The sequence below is a fragment of the Phodopus roborovskii genome, unplaced genomic scaffold (assembly GCF_943737965.1).
Source record: "Phodopus roborovskii unplaced genomic scaffold, PHOROB, whole genome shotgun sequence".
Lineage (NCBI taxonomy): Eukaryota > Metazoa > Chordata > Mammalia > Rodentia > Cricetidae > Phodopus > Phodopus roborovskii.
In genome coordinates, this window is record NW_026125562.1 from 1,976,343 (window position 1) to 1,994,754 (window position 18,412).

General features: G+C 36.7%; 1 protein-coding gene across 1 annotated transcript in view; it reads left to right on the forward strand.

Moving 5' to 3' along the window:
* The window catches only part of Ntng1 (netrin G1), a 330,833-nt gene that overhangs the window by 278,296 nt on the left and 34,125 nt on the right, over positions 1 to 18,412 (forward strand). The window contains exons 5-6 of the mRNA XM_051177690.1: positions 1,924 to 2,091; positions 6,165 to 6,299. Coding sequence (XP_051033647.1) covers positions 1,924 to 2,091; positions 6,165 to 6,299 — 303 coding nt within the window. The remainder of the gene's footprint in view (positions 1 to 1,923; positions 2,092 to 6,164; positions 6,300 to 18,412) is intronic.

Consider the following 18,412-nt stretch of genomic DNA (forward strand, 5'->3'; position numbering starts at 1 on the left):
TGATTTTTAATATCCACTTACCTTTGGAAATATGTTTGTAATAGTACATGTGTATCAGTTTATGGTTTCTAAAATAATTATTAATTCTATCAAATTAATAACTTAATTTTCAAACAGGACCCACAAATAGTGCCATCACAGAAATGAAGGTATGGTGGGTTGTTTAACTTACTTGTAAAGTAATTCAAGATCTATACCTTGATTGTTATCTATATATACTATTGTTATTGATATGGCATTTCTTACCCACCCTGTAGACTTATATCCTTTTATTCTCATGCTGAAGTGACCACACCTCTTTCTGTCAGTTCTTTTCTTCCTCCTGAGACTTCCTTCGTTTCATCCACAGCCCTATTCTCTACACAGCTATATCACTAATCTTCAGTGAAGGAAGCCACATGGCTTCCAGATTCCTGCCTTGTTCTTGCTTCTCTTTAAAGCCACTAGATTCAATAAGCTACTGATATTGTCATGTCTCTCTTTTACTTTTCTTCATATCCCACATTGTGTCCTCCTCTTCTTCTAGCCAAATTGGATTTCTTTTCATCTGGATCTTGACCTTGATCTTGGTGTCTATTGAAGTAACCAGATCTCTGATCAATCTATCTACACTATTCGATAAGTGGAAGCATAGTAAATACAGTATATAATGGTATATGTATATGTCACCATTCCTTATTCTATCTTAATTTATATACACAGTTTTACTCTGATCACCAAAGTGTTATATTTCTGAAAAACATTTATGTAAGTTAAAAAGTAAACTAACATGTAGAGTAGTTTCTGAGGCTGTTTCAATAAAATACTGAATGAATGAAAGAATAAATGAATGACTTCGTTCAGCTTCCTAAGCTGGTAAAATAAAAGATAAGACATTAACGAAATGACTATTTATAGACACAGTTTAGAGAATCATACTTCAGTTTCCTTATAAATATCATCTGGTCATATCTCCCCATGCTTTGATTCCCACAGAATTGTCCCTCCCAATTTTGTGAGTTATTAAATAGCTATTAATGCCAATGAAGGAATTATCTTGACCATTTCTTCTTAAAGGTTGAATTAGATTAGAACAATTTCTTGTGTTGGATGAGATGCAAGAGAGAAAATCTAACTACTTTCCACACCCCACCTCATGAGCATCTCTGACATTTTATAGAGAAAACAGAAAGTAAATTTGGGGTAAAGTAGGTATCTTTAACTTAAGAGAAGGATATTTTAAGCTTTTTTTCCATAGGAATAATCTCTCTATGTTTTGTGTTTTCTGTAACACATAATCATGTGTATTTTATCTGACATGGACAAGAAAGACATATCCTCTTAGCATTGAAGAAAAACAAATAAAGCCTGTGTAGTTGGCTAGATGTCCTTATGAAGTTGACATGATGTCTATAAAGCCCCACCTAAGTATTAAACAAAACAAAAACAGAAACAAACAAACAAAAAAAAGGAAGTAAGGAAGAAAATAGTGAGACAAAAGAGCCATGGGAGTCATCAGATCCACACACCTGGTGCTCATATGCTTCCTTCCCTCTTTTTAGGATTGCAAAGATGGAAGGAAAATGGGAAAAATGATGCAAAGTCAGTAAAGTTTTTCATGTGCAAAATTAGACTTTTGCATCAGTTGAAACTGAGCGTTCCCAAATTTTAAAAGGTGTTCGCCTGCAAATGCTTCTGTTCATCTTGTCTGCTAAGAATTAACAATCTTTAGTGGTGTTTGTCCAACCTTTCTATCCTGCTTGAAACAGCTACTACTTTCATGCTGGTCACAACCACCTGTTGTCACCATGTGTTTTGTTGGTTCCCATGTGTGTAATGCCATTCCACCATCTTTTCTCCATCCCTCATTTCACTCAAGCATGTAGCGTGCTATATCTCTGCTGCTGTATACATTCTGTATACATTTCTGTTCTTCCTTGCAAGACTGTGAATGCTTCGGCCACTCCAATCGGTGCAGTTATATCGATCTGCTAAACACAGTCATTTGCGTGAGCTGTAAACACAACACTAGAGGGCAGCACTGTGAGTTATGCAGGCTGGGCTACTTCAGAAATGCTTCTGCACAGCTGGACGATGAGAATGTGTGCATAGGTCAGTTCCCTTATGATTTCAGCTTTTGTTCTGTGCCTTTGGAGCTATGGGGATCTGGTTAGGGTGGAGAGTCTGGTGGTCTGCAAAGAGCTGAGCCAGAATGAATATCATCAATGGAGTAAATATCCTTGTAGTAGACTGAAAATTCATTTGCATTTGGATAAAGTCATACTTGGAGGGTGGGGGGAGGGTAGAATTTGAATCCTGATATTGTTACCTTCACAATGATGTCATGAGAAATCGTATTTAGAAAATGAAGAATATTCTAATTTTCTTTCTCCGTTCTTTACTATTTTCTTTTTTTCCTTTTGCCTTTTTTTTTTTTTGCATGAAATCTTAAAAGCTGATACACATTCGACCTGATTTAATCACCTCAAGTTGTACATTCAACCTTTAAAGTGATAATTAACTATATTAAATATGAAACTTTGGGGTAGAAACTACAAGTATTGGTACATAAAAGTGTTGCCATTAAAAACTGAAAGCGACTAGCAACTTCTAATGAGGAAGTTTACCCACCTTTTCCATATACAAGTGTGAAATTCCATTTATTGGATTTTCCTATTATTCCCCAGTGAAAGAGTAATTTCTCACAACTTCTCCAGGTTATAAATTGTTAGATTATAGGATACATTAGCCTTAGAAAACATGGTCCTAGGAGGGCAGATCTTCCCTCATGACTAATTCTTACCTGTAAAGAATCAAGTGCCCCTTCCTTTCCTTTCAGAAAAGCTTCTCCTACCATCTATGGTGGGGCAGACCTGTAATCTGTACAGATGGCAAGTAAATGCAAAAAAAAAAAAAAAAAAAAGCCAGGATTTTTAAGGCAGGCCTTGGCTACATAGTGAATGGAGACCATCTTGCACTACATGAGACCCTATCTCAAAACCAGTGAGAAAGCCTGATAGAAAAACAATAAATGGAATTTCATTCTATAATTTCCTCTAAAAACTACATATGTTTGAAGTGTGATGTCTGTCACCACACCAGAAATTATACAGGCTACCATTCTTAAAAGACTAGTTCCACAGAGTTCAAGTTCAGTAGCGTTGAAAAATTAGAGCATAAAAGATGGACACTGACAAGTGATATTTTTATCAAAAAGGAAAAAGAAACAGTTTTGCATTTCAACTGTGTGTTTTGGATCCCTGTTTTTTTCCTGGGGTGTGACAGTCACAAAAATTCCTGCCAAATATCATTAATTAGCTGTATGATTATTGTGAACTTATTTGGACCAAGTATGCACGATACTATTTATGTCTGCAGTATTTTCTGTTTTTCAAAGTGCTTCCTTATTTATTATCTGTGAATTAGTGGAGAAAGCACTGGAGTTAGATGCTGGAGAGCTGGGTTCAAGTCCCAACTTGCTATTCCCTAGCTGTGTGCCCTAGGTAAGTTATTTAAATCTCCTGGCTTGTTTGTAAGCAAGTTGACAGGAAACACTTGGTGAAGTATGCACTGACCTGCAACTTAAAAAAAAAATTAGTCCTCATTAACAAACCAGTAGGGTAAGTATTATAATAATAATTTTTTCCTCTTTTATACTTGACAAGAAATAAAACAGACTGACCCAACTTGCACACACTTAGAAAAGAGCATCTTGATTCTATAGATTGAACACTCCCTCCTAACTACTTTGGCATGGCCATCGAAGCTAAAGATGCTTAGATTATTACCTCTATTATGCTTCCTGCATGACAGCAGCATATCAATGCTAACTTATGAGCAGGAGTCCAATTGCCTCCCTAACACTTGAATGACAAAGACTCGAGGATATTAATAAGAACCAAAAGATGCACAGCTGCCTGGATTTTAAATACTGAATATATTCTGCTGAATTCACTTGAAAAAACATATAAATATCACACTATAAATATAGAAAGAATAGAAAAGGTAAAGTTAATAGGAAGACTAGAATAAATCCTAAGTTGTTTTTGTAAAGTACAAAATACATGAAATTAAAGTATTTCATATTTAAACACTATAAAGTAAAGCAAAAAGACCTTACAGGGAAATATTTAATATTAAATTTTGGGGGGTTTACTGCAGCAATTGAGAACTACTTTTAATACTATTATTTCAGAAAAAAAATGATGAAATTGAATAAATATTTCCTTAACCCATTGGGTACCAATCTCAGATACTTTGAACTCTATCTACATCATCTCTAAATTAAAACAAAAAATCTTTTCAAAAGATGCCTTAAAATGTCTTTAACAATTGGCGATTAGATTCACTATCCTAGCTTTGAAGGAAAAGCTCACATCTTTGGATCTGTCTAGGGGCTGTCAAGATGTTATAATGCCAATTTATACTATGGCAAATACGCAATGTAGCTGGCTAGTTCATGTGGCTACAGTGGTTTTTGCATTGTGGTTACTATTGAATTCACCCAATTTTCATAGAATATCAGAGATACATGACATTTCCCCCACGATAATGCAACAATTACATGAAAATGGCATCCTTGCATGTTTCTGCTTTCTATAAACTTGAGCATTAAGAGGGAACTAGAGGATGCAGGGTTTCTGACCTTGGGTAATCACTATTAATAATTCCCCTAACAAGCTTTGTAACAGAAAGAAACAAGGGGCTCTGCAGTTGCTACTAAACATAACTCAAAGCTATGATGCATTATTTTTAATTCTCCTTGAAGCCCAGGATCAGGTAATCAGAGGTACCTTACACAGAACAAGGGAAACTCAAAATAATTTCAATGCCCATAAATAAATTGTAATATGATATTTTAACTGAGCTGTGCAAAGTATTTCATGCTATTTTGCAATCTGACAACCCTGTATTTTCCTCATCGTTTCATGCTATAAAATATTATTTCTATGGCCATCCTCATTACTCCATCTACTATTGAGTAGAGCTTCATGAGTCTGAAAACTGAATTGTTTTCACACAAGGCAAAGGAGGGAAAATCTTGCCATTTATTTTCATAACTAAGCTTACATTTGCTTTCTTATAGAAAACACTGGGACAAACTATGGGTTAGGTGCCAGGAGTGTATTTTTAAATTTTGTTTAAAACCTATCTCATTGGTCAATGTGAACTAACTGGAGCAGCAAATTAATCCATACTACCCAGATGTAACTCTACTAACAGACTTACAAACTATGGATACTTCATAGTCAATATAGACACTATGAAGTGAGAAACAGTCCAGTGCGACCTAGGCACAAAACCAGGGAAAATAAGAGTAACTGAAATTCCTCAAACCACTATCTGGGGGAAAACAGGTTTGTTTCCCAGGTCCAGCTTAAGCTTTGACCACTATAGAGTTCAGACATTAAGGTGTCCGGCTAAGAGTATGTGAGGCCTCAAGGAAACATTCCATTGGGTTTTTACTACACATGCACAAAAGTTACCTTGCCCTGAAAAGAAAAAAAAAAGTGTTGCAATGAAAAATAGACATCTCAAAGTATATCTTTGCTGAGATGAGATTTATTTGGGAGTGTGAAATTTATTTTTCTTTCATGGTTGTTCATCTACTATACATAAAAGCCATGTGATCATGCCCAGCAAATGCAAACTCTAAGGGCTCATCTCAAAGAGGATACACATAAATAAGTTAAAGCACCATTCCAAATCGTAAAGCAAAACCACCTTTAAATGAGTAAAGTGCATCCATACTGCACTTTAAGATGCCCAGCCATTCTCCGATATTGAGTGTAGCAGATAAACCCATTTGAATAATTTAAAACAGATTTTACACTGATGGAATATTGATTTATCCTTGATATACACACTTCTCATGGCATTCATTAAACCATCTAAAAAATGCCCTCACAAATGGAATCTCCATTATGATCAGTTACTGGTGAAAGCATGATGTCTTATTTCCTCGGAAGGGTTCAGCTATTTTCCTCCCCTATCATAAAAATGAGGCCATGGAAGGCTGAGCAAGTAAATAAATGGCCCCGAAATAGGCATATTTGCCAAAGCATTTCATTAATGGATATCTTCCGCTAAGTAAGTGAATGCATCTAAGTAAGTGAAGCTCCTGTGCTGATAACCTCTAAGCCACGCCAAGTGTCTCCAGCCTGTGTGTTGTCTTGTTTCTACAGAGTGTTATTGTAACCCTTTGGGTTCAATCCATGATCGTTGTAATGGCTCAGGATTTTGTGAGTGTAAGACTGGAGCAACAGGGCCTAAATGTGATGAGTGTCTGCCAGGAAATTCCTGGCACTACGGCTGTCAACGTAAGTAACTGTGGGAGCTGCCCTCTGCCTGCTGCAGCATGGCTGATTCTGCTTGTCTAGGCTGGTGTGTGCAGCATTTCAGAGCAGAAAAAGACTCAACCAGCTGACAAGCTCCAAAGGCTACTTAGTGCCCCAGCCTGCGTCCAGGAAAATGATCCATCAGCTGTCCAGCTGGCTTCCCTGAAGCTTGCCTTCATCTCCTCTGTTGGCTATCACAACTTACATTGAAATATTGTATGGCAATGTATATACCTGGTCAGCCCATAAATTAAGTGGCACAATAGGGAACTCAGCTTGGAAATCCTCACCACAAAATTAAGTGCTATGTGTATGTGGTTAGTATATTTCCCAAACTGAAAGCTACCCTGGAAATGCAGAGTTCATAAATTCAACAATATCTACATAACTTATAACCACCCTTGCTATCATGCCCTTCACTGAATCTTAACCTGGATCCTGAAAGTAATAAATCTAAGGCATATTGAAATACCATGGTAAAAGAAATGAAAAAAAAATCAATATTGATCTTAAGATGTCAGGGTTAGGTGCCACATAGTGAGCCTTAGACAGTTGCCATTTGGTTCAGTCTCATTCCTCTGGAGAAACTATCAAGTTTTCTCAGAAGATCATCAAGCAGGCAACATGTTGGTATTTGCATGGAATTGAAACATTTAAATCTGAGCAGAAACTTTCTGTACCCCCTTGTAACTTTTTCTGCCTTATAATTCTGTACTCACTTCCCTTTCAATGTTTATAAACTTATGAACATGAAATACTCACAAACCATGTCCTCTGAAGCAGAGATGCCTGATAAAACAAACAAACAAAACAAACAAACAAACAAACAAAAACCCCAGCAAAGCATAGAGGTCATTTCAGTTGTATTGCTGCCACATAAAAAAAAAGATAAAGAAATATGTAAAAGAGATTTCAACAGCATTATCATTTGAACATATAATATCAAAATTAGTAAGGAGGTGTATTCCAGTATTTATGGTCTTTGGAAGTAGCAGGATATTCTTTAGTCATAGAACATCCCATCCACACTGTCTATCTGACAGCCCTGTGTCTACCCTATTGGACAGCACAGCTATAATTCTGTGTGCTGATTTCTCAATTGAATGAAATGGCACCAAGCAGGAACGATCTAGAAACAGTTTCTACATTAAGTTACATTATTTCTAAATACAATCATTTTCTTTTTATGTAAAATTAAAGCTGGTAAATAATAACACAATAACTAATAGCATCAGATTTTACTAGAATGAAGTTGATGTAATTTTTTATTTGTCACTCATGAAAGTTCTAGGGTTCTGACACCTATATTTATATGTAACATACAATGACATGCTATGATAAGATGGACTATAGCAATAAGCAGAGACATTTGGAGTTGGGAATGGTTATCAAGAGCTGAACACTAAGAGGAACCCTGAAGGACACTCAAATAGCCAGAAGCAAAAAAACATACTTGCACAGTAACTGAAAATAAGGCTAAGGATTAAAAGCCCTGTCTGCTCTAACTTTCCAGAAAGCATATATCCTTAACAGTGATTCCTAAAACCACATGAAGAAGCAGTGCTCAGAAGGCAGGTCATCAGTTCTAAAACAGATGGACATGAGTCCCAGAGCTTGCCATCAGTCAAAAGCAGCAAAGGACAGACAGATGTCAAGGTAGAAATCCCAGTATTCAACATTTTAAAAAAAATCATAGGGATTATAATTGAGATAAACTCCTCAGAGAAAAAGTTTAGTGTTCATGATTGTTTGAGACAGGGTGTCACTATGTAGCCCAGACTGATCTTTAACTCATGATTCAGCTTCCTGAATGCAAGTATTAGAAACCTGTGCCACTACAAAAAAAAAAAAAATGAATTGGTCCTGGGTTCTGGAATATAAGAAGTTGGATGAGGACATAAATTCATCTTATTATAGGACAGTATAACCCATTATTCAGTTACTCTACACTAGTAATTGAAATACCATAACAAGTGCTGTCTGTCACCTGAGACTTCCTTCTGGAAACAAAGGCTAGATTTGAGTCTCTGATACAAAATTAACAAAACCCTCCTTGCCTCAGTACCCATCAACTCTGATGCTTTCTGCTTTTCTGTGGAACACTGGCTATGAAAACACTTGAATAGGTACTGAGTACCCCTGAAGTGTGAGCATTGGGCTAATGTTAGAAAGCTTCAAAGATGCAAGCAGCTGTTGTGACATAAGGTCATTGAGTTGAGTAAAAATTACGATAGAATGAAATCAAAACTAAAGAAGATGTGCACATGGAAACTTCTTAGTGATGTCCAATGGGGAATAGGGACTCCTAAATAAAAGCCCCATGAGTTAACTACTGAAGGATTAGTAGAAACTTTCCAAGGTAGCAAGTGGACAGAGGTACATGAGCCAGTGTATTGTCTGAGAAATATCAATTTTCATGTGACTTGTGAAGTATATGTACGTGTGTTCTGGTATGCCTCTCTCTATGTGTCTGTCTCTGTCTCTCTCTCTTTCTCTCTCTCTCTATCTCTCCCTCATGTGTGTTCACATGAATGTCTGTGTATTATAGAAAATATTTTTAAAGAAATAAGAGAAAAATAGAAAGTAGATTATTTGATTTCTTGAATACTAGTCAAGAATTTTCATGTCTTCATAAAAAAGAACTGAAAGTACCATATAGGAGAGGTAGGGGACCCAACATATCCTTTTAAGGAAAGGTTTGTAAGGATGAGAATTATTTTTGCACTTCATTAAAGGAAAGGTTGGTATTTCTGAAGACTGATTTGACATATACATTTAATATATTTTAAATTTACCTTTGAGCAGGGTGGTGGTAGTACACACCTTCAATCCCAGCAGAGGCAGGCAGACCTCTGTGAGTTTGAGACCAGTCTGGTTTACAAGACCTAGTTCCAGGACAGGATCCAAAACCACAGAGAAACCTTGTCTTAAAAAACAAACAAGCAAACAAAAAACAAAATTAAATTTATGCTTGAGCACACAAATTGTTGTTTTTTTGCTTTTTAAAACTTACTTTGAAAGTGATTTACTAAACCTAGTATTAGACACAGAATTAGTGGCAGAAAAATTAACCGGACAACAAGAAATCAATACCAAGCAGAAAATAGAGTAGGGCTTCTCATGAAATTGTATGATCTGAGATTATATATTGTGTATTATGAGTACGTATGTTATAACATATCAGCTATCAGTAATGAGCTGAGAACATATATTGTAGACAATAGAGTTTGAGAGTTTGAGAGGTTCAGGCCCATGTCTCTAGTTCTCTTAACCCACAGAAAACTTGTAAAAGGTTCAAATGGAGCTGAAGTCCAAATGGAATAGAGCTTTAGAACAGAAATAAACAGGAAAAGAAATGAAAAAAACAAAAATAAGAGAGAGAGAGAGAGAGAGAGAGAGAGAGAGAGAGAGAGAGAGAATTAAATCCTGACACTGTCACTTATATCCTGTGAATGAAACAAAATGTACTTCTTGGGTGATTTCTTGAATCCGACAGACTGCTTTGAATTCCCTAGAAACCACTTAGATTTCTTAAGTCTGGATCTGCATGTAACAACAGGTGTAGTAATTGGACTGTACCTGTAAGGCAATTGTGATAATTCAAGGGAAATGTTGACTGTGGCCCTGGTGATACATAACAGGGATTAAGTGATTATTATTTACTTGCCATCACATGTTGATCAACAAAGAACTAGATAAACCTTCATATTCACAAACACAGTGTACAATTTTATTGTACATCTTATAACCAGACTGGTTACTACTAATGGATTACAATGATGATTTAAGGGCTTCTAAAAGTCCCTTAGTTAGATGTAGAGCTGATACAAGAGGTTGAAGCAAAGCAGATTCCAAAATTCATTATGTGTCTTTTTCCGTGGAAGTGAAATAAACTCCAATTTCATCTGTAAACTTTCTGCCAAAGAACTGTCCACCAGTTCTGTGTCCCATAGAGTGTGTCTATTCGTCTATTCTCTGTTGGAAGAATATGGAAAGGAAACCACAAGAGAGAGAATGTGAAACCATATATATATATATATGGTGGCACACACTTATGATTACACTATTTGGGAAGGAGATGCAGGAGGATAAAAATTCAATGTCATCCAAGGCTCATAGAGAGTGCAAGGATATTCTTGGCTAGAACTCATTTCTCAAAAGGGAGGAGTGGGGAGTGGAAGAGGAGAAAAGACAAAAGAAAACAAGTTTGATGTTTGATAATATACAGATTAGTTTAGCATGAAGGTTGTAGATAGGAAGGAAGGAAGGAAGGAAGGAAGGAAGGAAGGAAGGAAGGGGGTTTGAGGATAAATAAACAATTTCAAATAATGTTTTGAATCAGAAGTCTCAGCCAAGTCTCAGAAAACAGGGCTGAAAAGGAAAAGCAGAATAATGAGTCCTGTAACATGTGAAAGGTTAATTCAGTCCTGGAACCTACAAGACTGTACCTAAATTTTCTATGTTTTTCTGCTAAGTAGAATGTAAATCTCCACATTAGAATAAATAGCTCTAATAAGAGATATGTCACTTTTCAGGAGAACACATATAAAACCCATTAAAATCCCACATTGTTTATTTAAGTCACCAATACTCATTTTTACATAGCTTATGCTATGTGAAATCGTATGCCACATAAGAAAATAGGGAGGTGTGGGCATTAGGAGGAGACTCATTTTATGATCTTGATATAATAACCAGCAAGGCCATTAGCTCTCAATGCAAATAATAAATAGGAGGGCATGCTGGAGATGGAGTCCAGCCTTTGCTTGGAATAGGTATACACAAACATAAGAACTACTCCAAGGAAATACTTGGACTAGAAAGAAGAGATATATTGCAAGAACGTGTATACATGGAGTACAAATTAGAAAGACCAGACAGTGAAATAGACTTTATGAAAAAGGCATTGTAAAAATGAAAGCGTGTTATCAATGAAAGATAACTATAGAAGGTTTACTATCTTATGTAAGTTTAGAACTTTCAAATGCTCTTTTACTTTCCAATTCAAGTGAATTAAAATGTCAAGCTATCTGATTAAAAACATGTGTTCTGCTAAAAGTATTGACATATATGTTGATGCCATTTTTTTTCAACAAAAAGCAAAAGAAGTTATGTGGGTTTTGTTGCTATTGCTTTGTGGTTTTTCTTTCTTTCTTTTATTTTGTTAGGTTTGTTTTAAGATAGGGAACTTACATTGTAGTCCAGGCTGGCCTTGAAATCATTATGTAGCCCAGACTGGCTTCAAACTCAGAATAATCCTTCTGCTTCATTGTCCAAGTCCTGGCATTATAAAGGTCATCATATCCCTGTTACCAGCTCTTTATTTGATCAGTTAGTTGGTGTGGGGTTACTTAGTTGGTTTGGTTTGTTCTTAAGCCAAGCCCTCCATTCAGAACTGTAGAGCCAAGATTCAGATAAAGCCCAGTTAAGCAGTAAGCACCACGAAGTATTTTTTTTTCATGGCCAAAAATAAGCAAAAGTAAGAAACAAACATGCAGATCAACTCCCTGACATTGTGGGTCTGTCAAGTTATTCAAATAGAGTAAAATAATGAGGGAAAAAAGGGCCAATAAAAGAAAGGGATATGCATGCTTTTTTCAGAGAATGGGCTGGTGTTTTCCAGGAATTCAGATATTGCCTCTTTGCTGCTTCTTGCTTAATTCTTTCTAGTTGTCACCTTAACAACTGTCAACTGTCAAGACAATGGAGACTATGTCATTTAGGGTTTAAAACTGAATTATAAGGAGGCAAAGTGTTGTCTGTAGTCCTGGCAGCCATATTGTATCCAATGTACCTGAAGAGGATCTTCTGACCTACAGGAACCCTGTCCCCAAAGGCAAACTAAACTACAATGGGGTAGAAGTTCATTTAAGTCACCAAGTCTGTACTCAAAGTAGCATACAAAGTTAGAAAATGAGACTATGGAGATGCCAGTGTCACACAAAGAAGCAAAGGTTTCTAAAACCCCATGAATTGATGTCCACCATATTGAAAAAACATATATAATATTTTTGACAAATGAAAAGACCTTTTAAAATGTGCATGCTTCCAGTGAATGTTCAGGTAGTCCTTACTCTGTTGCACACTTGGGTTAGAAAATAAAATGTAAAAATTCAGGTGGTAGGGAAGTGTTCAAATGATCATTTAATTGGCAAAGATGTGAGGTCCCAGATAATGCCTGGATTTATCTTAAAGACATAATATCACTTATAAAAAGGAAATAACACAATTTTAGCCAAAAAGGCCAAAGGTCACAATCTCAACAAAGCATACTGCATAAATCTAGTCTTTATAATACTTTAAGCACAGCCAGGTAGGGATGCAGGACAGTTGGACCCTTGATGAGAGTGTTTTTCATGTGAAGAACTGAAACATTGGCAAATTACAGATGTCAGCCAGTGTTTATAACCTTTGTTGTTGCTATTACAAAATACCTGACAAGAAGAAATTTAAGGAAAGAAAGGTTTATTCTGGTTTATCCATCATAGGAGAAACATGCAGCAGCAACAGAGGCTATCCAGCAACATGATATACACATTCCGCAAGCAGAAAGCCAATAGGAAATATGACCAGGCTATTGAATTTCAGGGCTCACACCAATGAGTCATTTTTTCCCAGTAAGGCTCTACCTTGTAAAGGTTCAAAACCTTCCCAAACAATGCTACCAGCTGTTAGTATTTGAACACATGAGCCGAAGTGGAATATTTCATATTCAAAACACAACATAGTAACCTTGAGGGCTGTGAGGAATCAAGCAGACAAGCTGGTTAATGAAGACAGAACAAGGAATGTGAGTAAAATTAAAAAGATTTTTTTAAACTTAGAATTTTCCAGCAACAGTTATCTCTGGCTGTCTGAGAAGACAGTGAAGTACACTGAAAAATAACATATTCTCTAGTCTATGGGAAAGTTAAAACAGATGATGGATGTGCCCTTCCTGGTGATGGTTCTGAACAGTCTCGTGACAGTAGAGATTCCAGTGAAGATCCCTCAGATTTTCCAGCTTCTAATTCAGACCAAGAATGTGGGCCAAAGGGAAGGTTTTCCAAGAATATCAGTACAGTTTTCTTTAGACACTATGTTGGACCACTCTGCCATCCTCCATACTCTAAACATGCCTCACTTATGTACTCCAGAATTTTCTCTCTCACTACTCATGTTGTTTTCCTGTTAATTTTTCAAGCAAAATATTTTGATATTATTTTCCTTCCACAACTCCTCCAAGATCATCCATATCTCCCAACCCACCCAGCTTCATGTTCTTTCACTTTCAAAAACAAAAATGAAAATACAAAGAGAAACATTATCTTCTAGACTACTAGTATTCTTATTCCTTTGTAATTCAGCAACTAAGGGTTTATGTAACTTTATTATTATTTATTATTTTCTGAGAGTTCCTGATCACAATTCTTCTACTATTATAATTCAGTTTTTCTTCTTTATTTTTCATTCTTTTTTTATTTCATGGAGATTAACTTCTTCAGACCTTACAACTTGAGATCAGGGAGATTTTAAGATGATGTTTCAAATTGCTACTGTGAGATGAAGATTATACCTCCCAAGACAAATATCTTGAACCTAACTTGTAATTTTTCAATTGCCTCTAGTTGATGCCTCTTACTATTTGCTGTTACATTAAAATGACCAGTTCACATTTCAACAGATGACCTCACACACTGAAGCTGTTGACAGGCATCATGTCACCTAAATGAGGTGTCTGTCATGCTTGAGAGCATTTACAATCCTAGACACAAAATTCTACTTTTTTTTTTTAACTCCTTTATCTCTATCACCAGGAGTTTCATTTTGCCAATAAAGTGAATGGTTCCTCGGATCCAAACTTTTAATTTCCTTTCCACTAACTTGAACAGAAGCATCATTTCTGGCACTGAGCCTCCCTCACATAAGAACAATGGACAGTGAATACTCAGAGAGAGATCTTGGTACCCCTGCTGCCCAACTTCTTTGGGTGCAAAAGCAGTGCTCTTTAAACAGCCATTCAGAGCCTCTCAGAGGTAATTGAAAAGAGAAAATATTAGGAAAACAGAAGATAGAAAGTGGCAGTATATAAGCATTAGAAATATGCTGGGTCGTCTTCCTGGGGACCAGGGCACATTTTATCAGCTAGAAGAGGAAATTCAGGGCTGCCCCCAATTGGGAAATTTCTCCTGATTCAGCAGTCCTGCTAAGAGCTGTTGCTTTCCAGCTGCAGTTCTTGTTTCCCCTGATATTTAATTTTGATTTGGAGTTGTTAGACAAAGCCCACCTACCTCTCCCATATCAGAGACCTTGTGCCACCCTCGAATAATGGGGCTAGGGTTCCAGAATTATGCTGTGGAAAGTGATGAAACTGCACATACTAACGAATGGCTCCATTCAGAGGAGCCATAAGAGGCAAATACTGACACAGATAGCTTGGTGCGAGCAAGTGGTTCAGAATAGAGTCAGTATAGGATTCTGTACTAAATGGATTCAAAACCTGCAATTGTTGAATTACTAAAGCTCCACATGTGAGATACAGATAGTGCACACTCGAGAGAGCAATTTCAAGCATTTTCAGTATTGCAAAACAGGCCTACTAGCCAGCACCTGTGCTAACTTGTTCTCAAATCAAAAAAGGTCCTCAGTTTTCATCTGCAGGGCAGACGTTAGCACACTGACTTGGGAAACCATGCTGGTTTTCAACTTCATTAGAAGAGAATATTGAGAAAGCAAAGTATGCCCAAACATAACCATTCCATATTGCCAAACTATACACACTTAACAATGAAAGGTCTGTGAGCTGCCAGTTCATCTCATCAAATGCAGGTTCAGTTGTGTGGGAAGAAATGCAACAGCCAGGTCCTGTATGACAGGTGATGAGAAGGCCAAGTGGAAATGAAAAATGTTGTACTCCCTTTACTTTAGGTAGAATAAATAAAGGGTTTCACTTTTGTTCATTCTTTATATAATAGTGAATGTGTATTTGAATGTGTGTGTGTATGTGTTGAGAAAGAGAAGAAGTATCAAAGTCTGATGAGCCTGCATATACAAAGACAAGGTCTAAGAAGTATAAAAAATAAGCCCAGCAGCAACATGGTACCCAACTTGACACCTGAACAAGAAAATTGCTATTGAAGTAGACTCAATCTTCAGCATTGTAAGTGCAGAATTGAAGTTTGTTATAGATGTGGTACTCACATTGTAAGAGTCAATGCAATTCATGAAAATGAGGTTTACACCTGAAGTGAGGGACTTTTTAAAGGCTATGTGGTATGTGGGGATGGGTAGAGGAAGTAGGGGAAGGAAGAGGAAACGGGAGGGGGAAAGAGGGGGAGAGAGCATAGTTCTTGGCTTCAGCCTTGTCTAAAACAGGGTCTCCTTGTTCATGGTAATAGAGGCAAAATTAACTGGCTAGAGAGTTTCTTGTCCAGAGTTTAATGTCTCTGCCTCTCACATTGCAGTAGGAATGGGTAGGAGTCCCAAGATTGTAGACCTGGGCTCTGACATCCCGGTCTAAGTGGGCTCTGGAGATTTGAACTGAGGTCTTTCTACTTGCATGCCAAACACTGGAGTTAAGACTATTGTCTCTGGGTGTAACTGTGCTACCTCAACACAGAATATGTCCTTATGTACCTCATCTTTCTCAGAACCACAGGGGGTACTCTCACAATGGCTTGAATAGTCAAAGCACTTTCTAGGTCTGAAATTGCATGACTGTGACATCTCACAGGGGTCTGGGCTGTGTACACACACATCAATTTCTAATAAGAAAAATCATTTTTACAGATAATACAGTTGATGAAAGCCATTTCGGGGCATAGGGAACACTTATAACTTATCCCCTTCTACAAGGGAGGTAAGAATTGTTTCATTTTGTATATGGCAAAGCTGAGACTTAAAGGGGCCATTTACCAACAGAAACACTTGAGGATCACAGCAGCTTCTAATGACTGTTGGTGGTTATGTTTATTTTGGCTCGTTATAAGGTTTTGTCATTTCTACTTTACAGATTGAGAGAGATCCCTTGATGAGTTCTTCCATGGACCAGCAAAAGTTTTTTCTAAAGACCAAAATAATCCCCATGCTAAACTCTATGGGTCATACAGCTGGGTCACAACCATTAACTGTGTTCTCAGCATATATCTCAACAACACTCATTTAGCAGGTGATGGTGTCCAAACAAAAGTTATTTATTGCATTGAAATTTGATTCATAGGGATTACATATGTCAAATACAATTTCTTTTCATTTTATTTCATTATTTAAAAAATACAAACTTTTTTTTTTTTTTTTTTTTTTTTTTTTTGCTCATCTAGTCAAAAGAAGGCTAGGCTTGGCTTTGCCTTGCAACCACAACTTGATTCATTACCAATTCAACACAACAATAGCAAAGAAACAGAGGTGCTAACAAATAAAATGGGAGAATTGCAGCAAGCATTGGTAGATATCATAAAAAGGAAGACTTTCCATTAAAATATTGACATGGGTAAAATGGCGGGGGTGCATGATCTAATAGGTTCATATTTACAACGCCTAATTGACCTTAAGGAAAAAAAATGTTAAGATTCCCAGAAACATGAAAGCTTTGACCATTTAATTTCCAGGGTGAGATCACAGACGTGGTCGATACCAACTGTTTAAAGGCCTTAAGAGCCAGGCAAGCCAATTTAGCATCAATTTAGTACAATCAGCAACTAATGAAAGAGAAGTCAGGGTGGCCATGCTATAATCAGCACTGCTCATGTCAGAGGGAAGGATTATTCTGCTGCATACTTCAGGAAGAGGCAGAATATCAGCAGAAAGCACTACTAAGGATTACACTAATAACACAAGGCTCCAATGCCAATGATGCAGGAAAAATATATTTACAACATGTAGAGGACACAGGGATTTTTTTTTTACCACCACCTTTAATATTGCCAGTAATTATCCTTAATTCAGTGCATGTCAGTGTTGTGAACCCATACTCTTTCTGCTCAGATTCCTCTTTGACTGTGACTGAGCCTATTAAACCAAAGACCCTTCGAATTGCCCACAGGAATGATGTCATGACCCACCCATATTCAAGTGCACAGATGATTTTCACCCCATCTTTTGCATATTTTCTCTTTATAAGAAGTATGATAAATATTTAGTTATTATTTGCTAAACACAAGAGAGGCCTGTATAAATACATAATGAATTACAGCAATAGGTATAATTCAGATGGCCAAAAAATCACTTATGTTATCATAGCAAATTGGAAATAAGTTCCAAGATATTTTTTCACTCTTCCTCCTGTTCTATAGCATTGTAGGATTAACACTGTACAATACACTTACTTTAAAAAAAAAGTAATGAGGCATGAACCACCACAAAATGGTAAAATATTGATGTAATTGTTTCTAAGAATCATAATCAAATCTTTTAAAATAGTAATGTTAAACTCATGGACTTAGTTTATGCATTTGTGTTGTCACGAAGTCAATGACATGGGCAATTACATTGTCTACATGGAGTTTATTTTAAAACACAAAGTTTTGTGGAGTATCTGTCCCAAAGTAGCCTAGTGATTGAGGCCATTGTACTCCACGCCTCATGCTGCTGCTGACTCTGCTCTTTTGGGGACTATGTGTCTTTATTAAAATATTATACTTTCTAACTAAAATATAAAGATTCCCAAAAGATGCTCAGCTATATATTTATATTTATAAAATAAAATTCTACTTAATTATATGAAGCTTTGAAAAATCTTAATATACTCTTTGAAACTTCATGTATATACATACACATACGTGCATGTATGCACATAAATATATTAGTTATATTTAACTGCTCCAACTCCTCCCAGATCTCCCATGTACCCATCCCAACTCCATATTTTCTTCCTTTCTTTTTTTTAAATGGTTGTTCAATTAACCCTTCCTTGTATACACGACTGTGGGGGCATCCACTGGAACACTGTCAACCTACCAGAGACTACACACCAAAAGAAAACCAGCTCTCTCTTTACCAGCATCCATCAACTGTAAGTGATCCTCATCCAGGAGTGGGGACTCATGTACCTCTACCCCATCCATGCTGGAATGCTGACTGCTTAATGTCGTATGGGCAACCCCAGCTGCTGTGGGTCC